This window comes from Rhyacophila brunnea, unplaced genomic scaffold (genome assembly GCF_057557595.1).
Source record: "Rhyacophila brunnea isolate RB1 unplaced genomic scaffold, BYU_Rbru_1.0 scaffold_22, whole genome shotgun sequence".
Taxonomy (NCBI): Eukaryota; Metazoa; Arthropoda; class Insecta; order Trichoptera; family Rhyacophilidae; genus Rhyacophila; species Rhyacophila brunnea.
This window is the reverse complement of record NW_028232882.1, coordinates 33613063-33633610: the sequence shown is the minus strand read 5'-3', so window position 1 is coordinate 33633610 and position 20548 is coordinate 33613063. Positions and strand designations below refer to the sequence as shown.

Here is a 20548-nt window from a genome sequence, read left to right as displayed (position 1 = left end):
TCGTCAATAACAATAATTCCAATTTCTACTTATAAAATAACCTATCACACTGTAGGTTAGGTTCGATAATTCGGTTAGGTAAGAAGAAAGAGCAGAAATGGGGGTGAGCGAGACAAGCCGATACGACAGAAGCGATGTAAACACAATCATAGGAAAATTTGATAGCATACAATTATAATATAAATGTAATTATTTGTGTTATGTAATCTAAATTTATAGTAACTAATTCATTGAGCTTGAAATCCTGCTTTAAACGTAGGATTATTATTGGTCTTAAACCCGTTCCGTTTAGGGGAGCAAGATTTATATAATAAGATATTGTTCTAGTTGTAAATTCAAAAAAATATTGATAATTTATACTACAAATGACATTACTCTAAGGTAGAAATGACTTGAATTGTCATTAATGTGTGTAGTTTTGTCTCTCTTCAGGTAAGTTGTCGTATTTTATCGATCGGCTGAAGTCTTCACTACCTAGAAGTCTACTTAATAAAATATGCCAGCATCACATATTGCACCCCCAATACAATACTGTCATAAGTCTGATTTGGCCTTTTTTCAGGAGTAATTTAAAGTTTCAAATATTTGTAAATCAAGGAAAAGTCTGGATTATTATATTTTTCTTTAAAAAATTAGATATTTTAATTTTTCGGGTGACGACAATATTTTATATGGACATCTTCAATTTTTAAAAACGAAGTTTTAGTTATTTCGATAACATCAGCTGGTGTCGTAACTTAGTTACAAAAGTATTTTATTAAAATAGTAAAAAAAATACAAATTCAACCAGATTCATAACTCTAAAATGACAATTCTGACTTATGAGAGTATTTTACTGGGACTGCGAATTATATTTGACTTCAATTTTCAAATTCAATAAACTAATCTATTAAACACTTAAAACAAGTTAGATCTGGGGTGATGGATTCAAAATATTATTAAGAGCCTACGTACAATGATTGAGATCATTAATTTTAAACAAAACATTTCTGTGTGCGAAAGGAAGAAGACGATAAGCGTATTGAAAAATGAGTTAAACATGATAAATTAATCATAAAAGGAGAAAGGGGGAGAGTCAATTTCACATAGCACATTTATACAAGTTCCCATACAATGTTGCCCAAAACTCAATCTTCTTTTGGCTCTCCTGAAAAGTAGTGATTTTAGACTCGTCTTTGTTTTCCTTTCGAACACAGATTTTACCTATGATAATGGACATAATATGGAAATACATATACATACAGCTAAATATTTATATAATTTACGATACCTACTTGATTAACTTTCATAAGGCAAATATTATTATTTACGGACGGAAATGTTTTCCTGGATTGGTCACTTTTCAATCAATATTAATGATTATTAAATTAAGTATATATTGCATTATTTGTGATTTTTTAAACATTAAGATAACACTGATATTGCAAACTTAAATATTTAGTAAAATATATAGAAGTTTGATATTATGTAACCAAGGCGGTCGACGCAACGTAAAAATATGAGACAGAAAAGCCAAAATGATTGCTTTTGTTGACTGTTTATTCGATATAGTTAAAACGTCAATATTGACACTGTCAAATCTCGAACTGACTAAATATTGTTGAACAAAATGTCATACGATAAAGAAGCAGTCATTTTAATTAAAAATATACTAACAAGGACATTAAAACTAAAATTTAGAATGGTCCAAAATTTCCGTTAAGATGTAGATAGTAAAAAAAAAATTATAATCCAAACGTATTAAAGACAATAATATTTCAGCAATTATATCATAATGACTTGCAGTTTGTTATATCGAGTATAAAACTAATTGTGAACTAATCGTAGAATTGTGGGTAGATGGCTTTTAATTTAAACAGTTAAAGATGGCAAAATAAATTACTTATCAAGTTTTATTTATGTTTGGAGTTCTTCTGGAAGATATTCGGGGACGTCTTGATCAGACGAAGGCGATTCAGCGCCTTCTCTGTTATTTCCCAGCATCTCCATTCGCCGTTCCATCAGCCGGGCTTGCTCCGATAATTCTATCAAAGAATGAAACAAAAAAAATGGTGTCACGATTCGTAGAAACAATAGAAGTATTATTATCTACTATCGATTGAGACGACTTCTAATTGATTTAATATGTACGAAGGAAATAAAAGCACACATAATGAAATTATTCCAGAATCGCTGCCAAGTCATACAAAAAAATTGATAGATTACCTCATTATTAGTCTAGTGATTTTAAAGAATTAATTTATTATTGACTGCTTATCTACTCATTGAGACAGATAGTCTTTTTATACACCCTGCAAATTGGTAAATAAATGTCATAGTAGTGTTATGTTTACGGCAACAGAAATCCTTACCAACGGAACGGGCCCCGATCCTTCATGTGCTCCAGTGGAAGGTGTATATCAGTAATAAGACTCGATGGATGTTTATCTTCAGTGATGTTTATTCGTCATGGTTTCAGAGTACAATTACAAGGTGTAAAAATAAAAGGGAAAGAACTCAGGAGAGTTCGATCCGCAGTGAAACAACCCAGAGAGTTGAGTCCCTCGTCTGAGTTGAATGATTTTATAATCATTTACAATGGTATACAATGAATATGAAATAGTAAGTAATATTATTAGTGACACTTACTTCACGTACACGGGTTTATGTGTGTAGTGACACAGCTAGATAAGGTGGGTAAATTGGGGTTGATCAATAATGTAATATGTATTGAGTAGGTACATTGCAATAGTCGAAATCACACCTATCGAATATTCTTAACAATGGTACATAATTAGTAACTTAAAGTGTCAATGAATTAAACAAAAGACAATTTATTGTCATTAGGAAGATATCATAGAGAGGGGAGTTACGAATACATAACAGCAATAGCGGCCTTAAGCCTGGCAACGGGGTAGGTCAATTTTGAATATATTATTTTAATTTGCCTTTTCGTTGTATACTTAAAAGACGTATTGCAAATTAGCTTTTTATACATTATAGAAGAAGTACTATAAATTTTTATATGTAGGTTACTTACCCTTAAAAAAATTCCATTTTTCACGTTGTCAACTCATCGTTAACCGAAATTGCACCCAACACGTTATAATTTTTTGTAAATTAGGTCAAAAAATAAACTTTGTGTGTCTATTTATACACCTAATAACTGTTGTACTTAATACTATTTAAGAACATAAGATTAAAACAATCAAACACATTTAATAAAAACTCCGTTATAATACCTAGTGTTATGGAATGGCGGGATTATTTATATATAAACACTTTTTATATTTCCACTGATCTCATTAGAAGGTAACTTTATGATTAATATAGCAGATTACATTTTAATCGGTAACTTGTACACAATGGTTTAATACAGAAAATGCAGTCGATGGGTTTTACTCAAAGGTTGGAATTAAACTGAACTACAAATTAATAACATAATAATATGAAACTTTCAGAGAACAATGGTCAGTTTGAAATAATAAGCGACAACAAATAAGAATAAAAAGGTTTGCGCACAAATGAGACCTTGAAACCACAGAACAAAACTCTTGAAACATTTAAGGAAAAATTTATATCATTCTGTTTCATTTTACATATTGAAAATAGTATAGCTGTCTCGTTTTCGGCAATGACCAAAATTTAGTGTATGCAAGCGATAAAACAATATGAAAAAAAGGCGTGTTTTGTGCTTTCTTTCCGTCTCACATATGGGAAAAGAGAGAGAAAGAAATATTATTAAGAAATATGAATCTTGGCGTTCATGAAATTGACCGAGAAACGCTTGTGAGAGTTGAGATACGTGTGTGTGTATGGTGGTTAGATACACGTACATACAAATTAGCGTGCGTCACGTTACAATCGCTCGCCAAAACGGAAAAAGGCGTAGGATAATAGGGGAACTGTACCGAATATGGGATACGTTCCTAATACTGGATACCAGACTTCCTGGAGAAGTAAGCAGTATCATCTAGCGAAAAGTTTACATAACGTTTGCTACTTGGTAAATAACACGACTTGCTGAGATATATCGAAGTATTTGTGAGAAATGGTGACACGAGGTGATTTACAGATTTTTGTCGTCATCGGAGTTTTTGAAATAGTGGCCTTTTAGATACGATTTGATACAGGTAAGGTCTTAAATTAGTACTATTATGATTTTGTTGCTATAGTATACATATGTTGGATGGATGTAGGGTATGTTATAAGCATGGAAACGTATTCATAAAAAAAATAATGACAGTTGCATTTAGGCGTACTTGGTTCTCAATATTGGATACTAGGTGCGTCCTAATATTGGATATCCAGTATTGGGATACAGCATTTTGGGGATTTAATTTGGTCTACAAAGCTTATGTTTTGTTGTTGTTTGTTTCCAAAAGCGCTGAGGCAATGGAAAACGCTTATAATGCCATTAAAAAAAGGAAATGGGCTATCTAAAAACATCGCTGTACCTCGCACGACATTAAAAAGTTATGTTAAAAAGAAAACAATGACTGTTAATCAATTGATAAACGCAATGTTGGGACGTAAACCATAGTTCAACGCAGAGCTAGAGGCTTTGCTCGTGGAACATTGTATAAATAATACTGACTTCGCCGTGCAAGAGTTTCAAAACTAATATAATTTGGGCACGAGCAATCTTGATGTGGACGATGCAATTGATACTGGTTCAGCCAGCTCAGACTCCGAAGAAAAACAAATCGAAGGAGCAACAGTAGCAGCATCTAAATTATTACCACCAGGACCTTTTTCGGCTTTTATTACTCCTGCAGATATCAGTCCAGTGCCTCAACTCAAATCCCATACTGCAGCAGGCAGATCCAGAGAGAGACCAGCAACCCTGAGTTCACCATACAAACATGAACTTGAAATACAAATAACAGAAAAAACAAGCTCCAGTGAAGATAGAAAAAGGAAAGCCTCTAAGAGGGGAGCTATTAAAAAACCTAAATGAAAACGTGCAGACTCAAGCTCATCAGAAAGTCAATATGAAGAACTAATTTTTCTCAACAGTGGTGACGAAGACACTAATGATGAGGACGTTGAATGTATTTTTTGTATTAATTTGTACTCAAGTGACGTTGCCGGAGAGAAATGGATACGATGCATTGCTTTTTAAGATGGTGTCATGAGTTATGTGCTGGGGTAGACAACAATGTGATTGACTTCATTTGTGAAATACGTATGCCTGATCCAGTAAGCATTTTCATTGTTTTATCACCAAATCATTATTATAAGACAACATATTGTGTATATGAAACATTTTCTCCGATAAATAAATAAATAAATATAGTCACATGTTTTCTTATTTATGCGAAAAAGTTGTTTCCTAATATTGGATATCCAGTATTAGGAAACACAGCTCCCTAATACTGGATATCCAATATTGGGACACATTTTTTTCTGACAATTTTATCCTACAAATGCATTAAAAAAATAACAATAAATCTAAGCCTCTTATTAACACTTTGATTAATGTAACATGTGATTATAGGTTAAATTCCTAACATGTATGCAAAAATTCAAGGCTTAATAATATCTACTACTATTTTTAATTATTTTTCAACAAAAAGTATCCAGTATTCGGTACAGGTAGATTGTAAGATATTTATTTTTGGGAGGTCATTTGTCACCTCCGAAAGGGGGGGGGGGTGTAGGTAAATGCGCTGGGCTGGACCCCCCTGATGATGTAATGTCATGTCAAGTCACGGTGGTATCGTCTGCTTCTTTCGGGGACATGTTTGTGTTGATTGACAACGCGGAAGTACAGGCGAAAACAGGGCGTTTATTGTTCGGAATATAAATACAATAAAGTACAGCGTACAAAATATTTAACAAAAAAATATTTAAAAAAAAAATAATTAAATTTAAAATGGCAGTGACGCCGGGAGCGCGGCGCCACAGCCGATCAGCAGAGACCAAAACCCGAATGGGGATGAATAATCCCTTTTTGGAGAGCAGGTCAACTCTAGGCAAGAATAAAATAAAACAAATTCTGTCACTCAAAAATGACAAAAACACTCTGCATATTATGTACCTGGCTTATTTCTGAGAATTTCGCTCACAACAGAAATAGTCAGTCAGACCTTTTTTAGGTACCTGCTTTGAAAGGGACTGCATTTCTTTGCTAGGTAGGTACATATTTTGAAATATTTGAACTAGGTACAAATACATATTTTTTTAAAGTAGGTAATCTCAAATCAGATATTCTAGATGCTAGGTACATTGTATGGCTGGGAACTTTGCTTTCAATATTTATGTAGTTAAGTGTACGAATTTAATACCTATTGGTCAAAATTGGATGAAGGCTAATGTAGGTAATAATATTAAAAAATGATATTAATAATTACTATTTGCTTACGGGCTAGAAATTTGCTTCGCAGTCGATCTGTTCATGTTTGCATGAATCAGCCCAATGATGATTCAGGCCTCATGGCCTTGGATCCTCTGAGGATGCCATGGTTTAGACGGTATCACATTGACTATTTGACCCTAGGAGCCAGCCGCCCATGCATAACAGTAGGTAGTGTGAAGTTCTGCCAATGAACATGCAATGCGAAGTCCACATGTAGCTAATTTAATCAATAGACCAGTGGTAATTTAATCAATAGACCAATTTCATACTTTTAGACTCTATCACTTTAATAGAAAAAGGTTTTTTCAACATCTTTGAGTAATTTAGTGAATTTAGGTCCAATAAGGTTTAACAAAAAAAAGTGTCAATTATTAATAAAATTACAATATGTAAATAAATGTCACCTTTAGAATCGTCAGTGTACCCTGCGGCGGATGCCTTTGAAGCCATTAGGCGCAGGAGGTGATGAGCTCTGACTGGTGTTTCAGGATTACTCATGGCACCCTTTCTTTCAAGTTCATTGAGGAATCGATGGCCACTGGACATAGCTAAAAGAAGTCAAAAATTAAGAATCAATCTAATCATTCACAATACAGTGGGCAAAGACTACCTAATTACTGGGTATTTAGGACTGACTAATTGGAGTTAAGTAAACGATGGGTGATTTAAAAGAATACTGCACACTTGAACAGTAACCTTAGCTACCGATGGTAACCATATGCTGCGTAGCAAACGATAGACAGATCCGACGTGATCACGTAAAAGTCCACAGCTTAGGCAGGGTTTAATTAAATTTAAAAAAATAACCAGCACCGTCTGCAAATTGTTAGTTCTTAGTTCAATGAAAACAAATAAGTATGAATGACAAGTTTAGTGTGCACTATTTATGTCAAATCTTAACAGCCTACCTCCACCCCTCGCCATTGTTATAGGATTGCTTTGAGCCTTCGTAAGATGTCCTTCCATGACTTGCTACTGTAAAACAGCACCGTTAAGATGCAAGCATCGAACAGGCGGTACTTGGTTTTAACTGAGTATACTTGTGAGTCCTAGACACTCCACATCAAGTTGAATGTTGCCGGTATCGATAGTTTTTGATATAGCTGACTATTCAAAAATATGTTCATTTACAATTTGGCTTTCCAATGTTAAACAAGTCCGTTGGTTTGGTTCAAATATTACCAGATCGATTTTAATAATCGTACGATATATCGTTGTAATAACAAGCTGTTGAATCTTACCATTTTGATAGTCACCGCGATGGAATGATTTCTCGATGTCGAGATACCTCTGGACTTGGTCTGCTTGCATTTGAATGGCCACAGAATCTGAAGCTGAAATCAACACAACATTTCAGGAGTCTAGATATTAAAGTCTATAATCTACACCAGGGGTTGGCAAACTCTTGGACCAAAGGAGCCAAATATGGTTTAGAATTTTTTCGAGAGCCATAAATATATTTTCACAAATACGATTTATTAAGTGAATTAGTTACATGTTACATTTGTTTATTTTTTTATGTTATATTATATTATTTATATGTTTTTTATTGTTGAAATTATAAATGTAAGTATATAATTTTTACAGAATATGAATTACGCACAATTTTCACGCATTCCTTAAAACTAATGTGTAAAAACTAGTAAACCAACACACGTATGTACTGAGTATGGGTATTACATGCCGAGACTTGAGTATGCAAACTGGTGACAGTATTTCTAACTCACCTCTAGACCAAACCGAACCTAACCTAACCTAACCTACTGATACACCTCTGTTACAGGCGGGCTTCTCCCGGTATAAAATAATCATTTAGTAGTCATAAGTCGAAACGTAACCCTGACCTCTAGAAACGGCTTCATAAAACATCTAATCTGATTCCTTGCTCAACTACGAAATTTTTTTTTTTATTCATAAGTAAAGGCCTTCGTCCGGTGTGTGAAAATCATATACTGGGCGGAGGTGTAATTAAGATAAATTTTATTTGATTTAAAAAGTATAAATGATGATGGATGAAAGAGATAATTTTAAGACTAAATATAATGTATAAAATACAAGTATTTAAATCTAATAAATTTTGCCGGCAACGTTAAAATCTCCGCGCGCCTGCGCCGAGGTGGTCCTCGTGATTCGTCAAATCAAAAGGATCACGCGATAAAATTTGGCCAACCACGAGAGACCTTTTTGCTGGTCGGCGTGGGTACGGGGAATTTAAAAAGAGAAAAGAAAGTTAGTAAGCGTCCCTTTTCCAATATGTACGGACCAGCAGCTATAATTGTAAAAACCCAGATATAAATTTGTGAAACTAAAAATCAAAAAAATATAAGACAAGACCACGTTACGAACACGAAAGACCTTGTTTTATTTCCACTCCAATCGTTTTAACTTTTTTTTGTGAATCCGGGGTTCGATCAACGCTTGAGCTAGCCGCTGAAACCCCGGACATCTCACTACCCCAACTTAATATATCCTAAAAAGTGATAATGATTTATCGAAATGTATGAAAAATTCAAATTTTAAATTAGCAATTATCATTGGATCGAAAAGCATCTGTGCCAACAGAAAAGGGTATTAAATATAATTGTCTACATGGAATAAACTGTTTTCGTAATAAAAAAATTATAAAAGCTTATGTGAGCATCTGCGGCATAATTACCAAAGTAAATAAACAATAATGCTTTTTTGCGATGACCGTCTGGTTGCACTAGGAAATGCACTTGTCTCTCACTGTTCACTACACAAATATGCGGTAACTTATTTGATTAAAGTGCACTATCGAAAATCTAATATCGACCTGACAGGTTGACAGTTATGAAACACCGAATTATAAAATACCCTGAGCTGGACTATACAGTGACATATTATTATAATATCTTGAAAAATTTGTATGAAAATGATTTTTATGTAACAATATTGCATAGATATTTACCAGCGAGTGGGTCGGTAACACGAGATAAACATCGAAGAGCTTCTCCAAGAGCGCCTGATGCTTTGTCATAATTCTGAAAGATTTAGAAAGAAATATATTAATCACAAAACACAGGCATAAAAATATGCCTGTAGCTATTCTCTTATGAACTTCTTATTCGTCGAGCGTATGAATAATAAGTGTTGTTGAATTAATGCGTTACTACACTACTAATCATGTACCACGAAGGTGAGCTGATGATAAGTCAGTTTTTAGTTAAAATGTTTTTTTTTCCGACCATGTCCGATCCTGATAGGATCATATGGGCCTCCACAGGGTGGAGGTTTGCATTAACCGATGAGAAATGGATGTCAGCCACTTGCTGAACCTGTTAGGTCCATAGTCTGACTCATACACAAATTGAAAAAAACAATATGTGTACTTGCCAGACCCAGGATTCGTACCTGGAACCCACGATGCTATAGGCCGACGCTTAAGCCGCGCGGCCATTGTGGGGATAGATAAAATGTTTAGTTAGTGAAAATGCGACAGATCTAGAGCTCTTCAAAAGGTCTACAAGAGAACGAGCGAGATAGAAACGTCTGGAGTACGATTGTTTAGGCAGTCTTAGATCTAGAGTGACAATTTAGTTGCAAGATCTTGAGAGAATATCTGTAAGTATTTCAAACGATAATCTAAGCTGATTTTAAAGGCTTACCTCATATTCATCGATCTCCTGCTGTGCACACGCTACGTAGAAAGCGGCGAGTGGTCGAGGGGCTCTTGCCTTGGCGTAGAAAGCGGCCACCCTCCTCAGAAGGTCAGGCCGCGACCGCCAATCGCCTGCTTGCAGGGCGCGGGCCGCCATCAGGTACACGCCACGGTCCCGTGACACCGATGCAAAGAACGCTATCTTATCCACGTCGCCTGATTTCACCAGCCATCGCATTGCGGACACCTATGAACGGACGTGCCATGTTAATTAATAAGATTGTTTAGCTTATATGTTTAAATCAATGCATCCAAGTACAGTTGAGTATGACCTCAGCCATGAGTACGACCAAGAAGAAGAGTATAATATTAACAACATGCATGCTATCGAGATCAATAATTAATTAAGGGCGGACGTGCTCAGCGTGGGTCAAAATGGAGCTTTTTTTCTATTTTCAAAGCATGATCCTGGACATACCTTAAACGTTGTAGATAATCTATTTATATAATTTTGAAGCCTTATTATCCGTTATATTTATTTTAAACATTTGATGACTGTATAAAGTATTTTTATTACATAAAATAGTATTCTTTTAAACCTCTCGCTCTAATGTTTTAGAATATAGTCATATTTCAGTACATAAATGTGCAGTGGTGTTAAGATTTTTTACATTTATTAATTTTTAAACGCATTTATAAAACCATCAGTATAATTTATATCGACATTATTATAGTGAAATATTTACGATAAAAAATTATATTGATAATCTCTGTGATCCCAAATTTGACAAGAATTAGGCATTTTATTATTCAAAAAATGGGCAAGATTAACACATTTGAAGATAATTCTAAAGATACTAATTATAAGCTATGTCTTTGACCATTCAAGTGTAATAAACATTCTACGAATAATGATTGCTTTATAATAATTATTGACCTAAGAATAAGGTAGTGTTTTTTTGAAATACGCCATTTCTTTTGGCATTCCCCAGTGATTAAGCTACAACATACGGCCGTAGCCATAAATTGACAAACTATAATTGAAGTAGGGAGTAAAATGATGTTAACGCGCGTGTTTGACCTACACTGAGCATGTTCCCCCTTAAGTTAGGTGGTTTTAGTTTATTCACAATTTCTCTCCCTATTTTAAAAGCATGCATACCTTATCTCCCGCCTGAGTAAGCTTCTTGGCTGCCAAATGATAGAGTCCCCTTCTCCCGAGCAAGTCGGCCAGCCTTTGCAAGATCTCCTGCCGCATCGGCACGTCTTTGGCGGGAGTCAGTTTCTCCGCAGCGTCTTCCGATACTTCGATGCTGTGCTCTTCGATCAGGTCTAAGGCTTCCGTATACTGAAATATAAGCAGACTATCTATCAGCAATCATACATCTGTAGCAATTTTTTATTAAATTCTCATTTTTCAATATTTCTTAAAGTAACCAGGGAACAGATATTTTTATCTCAGGGCAGCCATGACAAACAAGTCTGAGAGAACAGAGGTGAAATTATTTTGTGTGTGTGAGTTTGCAATGCGAAATGACTTTTTCAATTTTGAATACTTGGGTTCCAATTCTATAGAAGGCTTTCTTCAACGTGTTCCTGGTAATCAACTGAAACATGTAAATCCTCTCTTCACCCACACCTGAAACCCATAGTGGAGTAGTGGGAGAGCATCCTTCTCTGAAGCCTATGGTCATGGGTTCGAAGCCCATGTCTGATAAAATGATATTATTTCAATGTGTGCTTGATCCATAGAAAGGATCCTATGGGTTGGGTGAATTGATAACAACCATTGATTATAAAAGGTCTGTTATTATAAGCTCCACCCCATGAAGAACCATAAAATGCTTGGGATAGAAGCGAACTTGGTAAATATGGATCTCTCTCTCCTGAAATAATGACTAGGTACTGATAGATAGATTTTTGCCGACTGACAGCATTTTGCAATATAGAATAAACAAGATATACCAGATGTGCAGTGGCAAGGATAGATGAAGCCAGTTGGTGCTGATTGACTTGAAGCAGTGGTTCCACAAGCTGGCGAGCCAACTGCGGGTCGCAACTGCCGGCTGCCGCAAGCGACTCCGCTACTCTTCGAAGTGCCTCTGCTCCTGCATCGCCTTCCGCCTTCAGTGCAACTTCAACAGCTTTGTGCAGCTTTCCTGACAAATACAAAAATAAAAGGTAGGTTTACGAAGACACTGCACACCATGGTAAATAAATTGTGAAAAAGCTCATTTTAGGCTTGTTACTAGTGCAAACCAACATAATATTTATCCGGAAAGAAATAAATAAGAGTATAAAGTATAAAAGTAATTGTTTAAAAACTATTTGCAAACATTTGTATTAAAATGAAATCAAATAAAATGTTTTTGGATATTTTTTTTTGGTACAAATAAGTAAGTAGGTATGGCCATGTTTGTGAATTTTTTTTGTTTCATCAAACGTCATGACATGACGTGGTCTCGTGGAATGTTGTTTTGATTAAAGGAAGTAAATTTTTAAGTTGTGGATACTGTCCAAACTATATTTAAATTGAGTTTCAATCATATGTTTGTGCACATTTTGTGTAGTGGCAGACAGTTGTATATTAATATCGACTAGGTGTAAGCCCTTGTAATTTCTAAAGCTTCACTTTCATATTATATTATAAAGACTCATAGCTCCATAGAAGAAAGTTTTTTCTTTAACCGATTCTATGCCTTCTGCAAGTTTTCTCGCACTATGAGGCCGTGATCGACAGGCCGCACATACGAGTTATCTTGTCTGACTTTAAACTAAAATTACTAGCCACTGTCGATTGATTTGCACACAGTGACATTTGTTTGAACGATTATGAAATACTAAGCCACAATATATTTGTATTACAGTGATTTTAGTAAGAGCTTCGCTCTACATTCAACGTGTGTTGTTAAAAATATGCGGCCTGTCAGATACTGCCATAGTAATATCGTGAGGCATAGAAAAGATTACACTAACCACCATCTCGAGTATTTTTTCAAAGCTTCTCTAAATCACTTACCAGCCTTATGATAAAGATGAGCAGCGGCAGGAACCCGTCCTGCACTCTCCAAGGTGGCGGCGGCCATTAGGGTGTGAGAGTTGCCGGTAGGCCCGCCTGAGCCAGCTGCTCCCACGGATCCTGCCTGTTCCACTCGCTCCCACAGACCAGCTTCTGCGGCGCATCTTACAGCTGCAGTCGACGCGCCGGCCCGGAGATACCACTGATCACGGAATATCATTGATTAATTAGGTTTATGATGGCATGTACATTGATTGATAAAGCAATATTTTGGCGATTATGGACCTATACACGAAATCACAGCACATTTTTTAAAACTTTATTTAAAAGTAAATTACCATTTTCGCTCTTAAAATAAGCATATGGGCCTCCATTGGGTGGAGGTTATATTTACAAGGAATAGTTGTTAGTAATTCATCCAACTCAGTGGGTCCATGCACTGGATCAAATAAATTTTTGATAAGGAATTACTGCAGTGAGTATACTTTTGTGGCACGGCATCAAGATTTCCGTTGCCGTTGGCAACCTTCTATCACCCTATAGTGGTGCAACAAAACCGTTTGGTTTGGCTAATATGGTCGCCCTCATCCCTATATTTCCCTCCTACCTCAAGTCCTCATTATTGTCGCAAGACCAGGCACAATGCAGTTACGAGTCAGTAGTCAACCGATTATTAATATAAAAACTTTGACCGCCCGCTTACAAACACTTACCACTTAAACCACCTTTGAACATCAAGTGCCAGGCACCGGGTGACCCAACAAACAATACCGCGCGAGTGATAGTGCAACCAGACCATGGAGCAAGATCATCAACAGCATAAAAGGTCAGTGCCTGGCATCCTAACATAATCCTCTCCAGCATCCACATTCCCCATCGTAATCATTCCGTCAAAATCAATTACAGTCCACTATAAAAAGCGCAACCACCGTTCTATCTCACATGGCGGGAGGTGTGAGACATAGTGATTGACCGAGGGAATGCGCTTGCCCCATCCTTTGATGCTGGAGCGTAACAGGGTGTTGTAAGTAATATCTATATATATTAAACTAAATAAAACTGTATCAAAAATCAAACCTTCACGGCTTCCTCTGCTTTATCCGGTTGTAACTCTAGATGCCTTCCTATGTAATATGACGCGGCTGGGTTATCCAATGCCTGTGCTTCCTGCACCCTGTCTGTGTGGCATAGCAGCCTGGCCCGCGACCCCACATCTCCAGCTATCTCATATTCGTCTAGAGCGCCTTCGAGGTCTCCCTGACTCTCCAGGTAATGAGCCCACCATCGGTGCATATCCTGGTTTTTGGACTCCAACACCTTGTCTTTGAGAGTATCGACGTGGCCGCTGTGTAATAACATTCGAGGTACCTATCAATTTAAAAAAAGTTAACAAGAAATATATCGTCACTGTTCTGACAGAAGACACTAATTAGAAAAAATGACATATTGAGTTAGTTATACCAAAATGTTCCTTATTGCAAAGTTTACCGTCTGGAAACCTTCTTAATAAATAAACAGTCTTTATTTTAAAGTCATCCTTTTTAAGATTACTTAATAAACTCACATGATAGACCATTTCAAAAATTTTAACAACTTCAAAGTCAAATTACTCAAAACTAGTATTCTCCAGTTAGTGTTCTGCCAGAACAACAGAGACGATATGTAATGAAGCTGATAATTACATTACTAAGAATTTTCTTGAGAATTCCATTTTACAAAAAGTATAATACAAATTCTACATACATAATAATATGTATTAGTTTATCAGCTGATAGCAATTTCGGTTGTAACAGTGTGTAAATAGCCATCAATTGATTAGCCGCCAAGTCTTTTTGCATTGTAGCAGGTTGCACATTTTCTGCTGTGAGATTTATTTTCTAGTGGCATAAAAATGCCTATAATAAGTGTTTCATACAATAAGCCAAGATTATTTAGATGAGAATCGCATAAAATAACAATATGTAAATGAATAACCAAAGGAGGTAGGTCACCAATAGAATTTTATATAGAAATAATGTAGGATGTAGGTAATTAGTGGTGTTAACATGGAATATATTATTAACATTTCTGTAATTAACAATACATCCATACTAAAAATATTCTGAAGTATTTTAATACAGAGCTCAAACTCTTCTTTCAAGAGGAAGCTCTTTATTTGTTCAAATTCTTTGATACTACTTACATACCTGTGGAACTTCCACTCCAGCCTTTTCGAAGCTATCAGCAGCCGCTCCCAATTCACCAGCATCCCTTTTCAAACAGGCGTTTTTAAAATGAGCGTTCTTTATCAAAAGAGCAGCCTCTCCTTGCACGGACTCCCTCGTCAACCTATCCAGACCGCCTCTCGTAGCAGCCGTAAGCCTGAACAACAAATCATGTCGATCGGCTTCCTTAAACAGTGCCTTTGCCTCATCTAGCATACCGAGATGTATCGCCAGAATACCGGTACGGCATTCGAGATTAAGACTGGGATCTTCCATGGCGATGTGTAAAGCCAATGCTCCTTTGACATTGTTCATCCTCGCTAGACATACCGCTGCTACATCGAGTCTTTTCTGTGGTACACAAGCCTTGGCCAAACCTTTCCACACAGTTTCACCGGCTCCTGTACTTCCAACTGCCGCTACAGCTAATTCCATCTGTCCTACGGTCATGTAAAATAGATAATCGAGTAAGTGTGATCGCGTGGTAGAATCGCATTCTTCATTACCGATAAATTCCCTTAAAGGATTCTTTACGAGTCTTCCTTCTTGTAGAGTTACAATATACGGTGCGGTTAATATACACAAATTATTAACCGTTTCGTTTAAAACCGTTTCTCCCCAATCTTTATGCTCGACTAAATTGCCATTATACGCGAATAAGCAACGTATTGAATCATCCGACGGTGATCTCACATGGCAAGCTAGAAATCTAGCATCGAAAGAATCCCAACAGATAGTAACTGGTATACACGGCTCTCCGGTCTTTCCTTTGAGGATAATATGTGAAAGCACATCGCTGGCAGCGTCCCATAAATAAAGCTTTGATTCGGGCACTAAATTAGCGGTAGCTATTGCCATACAGACCAAACGTCCTGCACTGTTTACGCTAGCGTACATGATCTCACCGAAGTCATCAAACAATTGGTAACAGTTTTTTGCAGCGTACGGTGACCGTAAACCTTTTCTAGTGATTTCAGCAATTTTTATACAGCCGTCGATCGTTGCTACGGCTAAATATCGATCGGTTCTTGATATACCGATGGGTTCTCCTTCGCTGTCTTCCGATGGCAGAGGTCCGAGTGCCGTTCCGGAGACTGTCTTGGCTTCGACACGTGCACCGACTATTCCGACGAGAGTTTCGTCGTGCAGGAGCAAGGTTTCGGTTTGCCAGGTAAATTTGTAGATTGGCAAAAAGTTGAACGTGTCTTTCCCCATTTTTAGAACCTGAAAAAGATTTCAAGCTTTCTCTAAAGTAATCATACAACAAATATAATATAAAGTCATAATATGATTAATAATATAGCTAAACATATTATATTTAGTTTCAAACATGTTTTGTTATGTTTTGGGGACAATAAAATTGCCAATATCCAAGGGATATTGATGTTAAGCCTACAATCTATTTAATAAAATTAAAATTCGTTAATTTACATGAGCGAACATTGCAATCATTGTAGATTAAGACATTCACAGAATTACTGTGAGCTCATTATTTTATTAGAAAACAGTAACCTATCATAGTTAGAACCAGAAACTGGATATAGAATAAATGAGTACTTGCCTGCATGACTTGAGCATATATTTTATATTGTACGTGAAGAGGTAATTTGATTAGATTATACTGACAAATTAGAAAATTTGATAGACAGGCAAATTATGTTTTAATTAATAAAATATGTGATTGGATTTGTTTAAAATAACTGATATTTCTTGTCTGATAATAAATTGATATTTTTTAATCCTATCAACGAGTGTCGATAGTTTAAAATACGTTAATTAACTGGTAAAAACTTTGATTTCAATTCATTTTGGGCATGTTTAAATGCCCATTGATTGCAACATAGACTCAATTCATTTGGGCTGTCTATCAACAGAATATGAAAGATGCAATTTATTACTGATAATTTAAATTTTAAAGTGTTTTAAGCAATCAATTTGATACCAAAAAAATTACAAAGAAAAATAAATATTAGACATTTACAATTAAAAAACAAAACTGTTATAAGTACCTACTTAAAGTTTAATAGGTTCTCTTGAATGGGTGAGAGAAACATGAGTAATTTATGGCTTCAATGTATTTTGAAAAAGAATTTTTCTATACCTATTATAATAAAAATGTGTTTAACTTGAATTCGAAATCCTTCTATATAATATACAATAGTTCCACTCAAAAAACCTTGTTCTATAATGGGGATTGAAATTTTCACATAAATTCTTAATTCAATTTTAAAACATTAAATTTTTAGGGAAATGTGACTTTTTTTGATTTAGTCTGAGTCTGAACATTGCTCAATGAAATATATCGAATCAACCATTGGTATGGCCAGTAGGACTACAGTAACACTGTACTTGATGAATACAAATTTTATACATAATATTATTAGGTGCTAACCTGAACTTCTTTTCCATCCGCCACCGCAATATAAGTATCATTAATACACATTGCTCTGATACAAATGCTGCTTTTAACATTACTCTGAACTCCTTTCGGGCCTTCAACCAAGATGTGAGACGGTCCTTTTTGTACACCCCATACTTCCCTCGTGTAACCCCAACAAATCGGCTGTTCACGAAGAATTGACACGCTGGTGATACTGTTCACTGCCAGGAGGGGCCTTAAGCCGGACTCCGACCCCCAATTCACTTGCTTTACACTTCCCTTGACAGAGCTCATGTTGATCAGTGACCATTGGCCGTTCGGTCCTTTACGCCAGATGAAGATCCTGCCTTGATTAGAACCGCAGCACAACCCGCCACTGAAAGAACTGAAACCCATACTCGTAAACATTTCCGAAGCATGCGATGGGGACGATTCTTCAAGCGGTAAAACGAGATTGTCGTTTGTTTCGCTGTCCCAAATTCGTACTGACGTCTCGCCTGTCACGATAGCAACTGATGACCCGCCGACGCTAGTCACACCTAGACCGACCCTAGTAGACATTTTAACGTGGGTTTTCGCTTCGAGGGAACCTTTGATTGAGCTCATCGTAAATCTAGTTAGGCTAAGAGTCCCGCTTATTTCCCAAGCGACGATTAGAAACCCGCTTTGGGTCACAGTCATAAAGCGAACGTTTCCAGTTGATGGTAAGACTTCGGAACATGTCCCGGATTCGTCAATGTACAATAAACTTCCGTTTTGCTGTGCGGCGTACAATGCGTGGTTATCTCCGGTTTGATTGGACATTCGTAGTGCAGTTCTTGGGCGCCATGACGCCAGTACATCTAAAGCGCTTTCGTCACCGGCTACTGCAGCCTTTGCAAGTCCTCGGAGTAGTCCTTCACTGGAACTAATAGAACAGAATGCGACATTTGTGAGAGGTTCTTCCAGGGTTAAATGATAAGCGGTTAATAATCCAGCCGGAACGGACCGCCAGCCAGTTACGGCGCCGGCTGCATCAGCGACGATTAACCTTCCTCCGCCTTCGCTCCAGGATAGAAGTAGTGGTGGGGCAGAATGTGGTGCCTGCAGTGGTTGCCATGTAGATCCTGACCGCCATATTCGGAGCGATCCACCTTCCCAGCCAGCTGCCAGGGTAGGGATTTTGGGATGCCAAGCGAGTGCGCTGGCTTGCTGTCCGGAGTGAGGAGTGTCTTTGCTGTCTTCGACCGCATTGCCCTGGTGATAAAATCAGAAAATATTTGATATAGTTTTTCTGTTTTATATGAGCATGAAACACGGAAGTTATGAGCTCTAAAAGAGACACCTCTTTCTGAATAGAGACCTCAACTTAGACTTGAGACTGCGTATAGTTTGATATTATGTCGTCTCAATCCTTTTCTATGGCATGAAGGTATGGACGCTAATGTATCCATACAGGACATATCAAGGAGATTCGAGTATCTTTGAGATGTGACTGAACACATATACACTCAAAATCCCTCGGACCGACAGGTTGACAAATATTGACAATCTCAAACAGAGAGGATAAAAGTACAGTATTTCCCAGTTATCCAAGGAAAGTTCAACAGTATCCATTGCTGAAGAAGACACTGCATTTCATATCAAAGAACCTGTGGTGCTTTTTACTGGTTCTCCGTCATCGTAATCTGTCAGTCGCCATTTTGGATTTTAGCTATCTTTTTGTCATCGAATTATAGTACGCGGTCCAAGCCATTATAGTATTTCGGCAAAAATTATAGGATGTGTAGAAAATGAAAGTTTTTTGTTTGTCACATAAACATAACGGAGAATTCGAGAAATTCTGATGCCCTGCTTTATTATAACACCTCTTACGACCGAAAAATGCTAACACTGGCCGCCGTCATTAACTGTCACGTTAGTTTTTTAGAGTAAGTATACAACGCAAAACCACGTCCATAGACTAATATCGCACACAGATCTTATATTATTTATATTATTATACACCTAGATTATACTTACTACGTCCCTCGCTTCACGTTACTACGATTTTCTGTGATTGAAGTACGAACATTTTACGGAACTTTAAACATCGCAACATATGAACCCCTAACCAAACCGGCGAATTCAATTAATAAAATTTTTCAAAATTGTGGTATTTTTGACGTTTTAAATAGTACGCGGACGAAAATGTAACTTTTTGAATAGTACGCGAACCAAAATGTACTATAATTATAGTTCAGTTGGCAACACTGCGCTCACTGACAGATGACAACGAGCGGTGGCGGAGAATCAGTAAAAAGACCCGAACCTGTGATTGATATGAGTGACCTACTGTATCTTTTACCCAGGAAGAATGTAAAAAAAATTTTAATCCAAAATATGATTTTAAAAGTTTTATCATTTTCAAAATGGGTACAATGCATTGAAATGATAATAACAATATTACGTTTTTCAACTTTAACAATGTAAAAACAATTCTAATAAAAAAATATCTCTAATAGAAAAACTTTTCACTAAGTTTCTATGACATCAATTAGTGGGTACTTTATTAGCTTGAAATGATAATTATTTTAATTATGATTCATCCGTATTGACATTTGGTAGTTTATTAGTAATTTCGTACACTTACATTTTCGTCAAAAACAGTGATAAAGCCTCCTTTTTCCTGGCTGTAAGAAGCAACTGCTAAAAGTGATTCAGTTGAGTGCCATTGTACAATTGTGCTAATTATTCCTGCTTCAGAGAATTTAACTTTACTATCGAAATAGAGAGTCATTGTTTATGTATGTATATACTTAAACTATGACAAGAATAGCGCAGAAGAAGGTAAAAATGTCTTTCAAGACAATGTTTGTCTTTTCAAATTTCCATGGCAGCCATTTTCAAACAACTTTTGACAGGTGGTATTGCTACTATATTAAAATGACAACTAACAGTAAAGTAAGTTAAAAAAATACGTATAAATGTGAATACTTGAATATTGGAATACTCAAACCATAGCATG

At 36.4% G+C, this 20548-nt stretch overlaps 1 protein-coding gene across 1 annotated transcript; it reads right to left on the bottom strand.

Moving 5' to 3' along the window:
- Positions 1–1705: 1705 nt before the first annotated feature.
- Positions 1706–20320, bottom strand: rempA (intraflagellar transport protein rempA). Its single transcript, XM_085949512.1, has 12 exons — positions 20174–20320; positions 17575–18798; positions 15165–16406; positions 14056–14346; positions 12979–13180; positions 11925–12118; positions 11122–11307; positions 9967–10206; positions 9270–9342; positions 7582–7674; positions 6745–6888; positions 1706–2024 (listed from the first exon to the last, which is right to left on the bottom strand). The coding sequence occupies exons 1-12, from the start codon at positions 20318–20320 to the stop codon at positions 1897–1899; spliced, it is 4164 nt and encodes a 1387-aa protein (XP_085805638.1). The 3' UTR covers positions 1706–1896.
- Between the last annotated feature and the right edge of the window lie 228 nt (positions 20321–20548).

Bases quoted from the DNA above. Each gene is read 5' to 3' on its own strand.
- rempA (XM_085949512.1), bottom strand. From the start codon at position 20,320: ATGACTCTCTATTTCGATAGTAAAGTTAAATTCTCTGAAGCAGGAATA. The intron at 16,407-17,574 runs GTTAGCACCTAA...AATCTTTTTCAG, and splicing joins CGGATGGAAAAGAAGTTCAG to GTTCTAAAAATGGGGAAAGA. The intron at 2,025-6,744 runs GTGACATTTATT...ATTCTTTGATAG, and splicing joins GTACACTGACGATTCTAAAG to AATTATCGGAGCAAGCCCGG.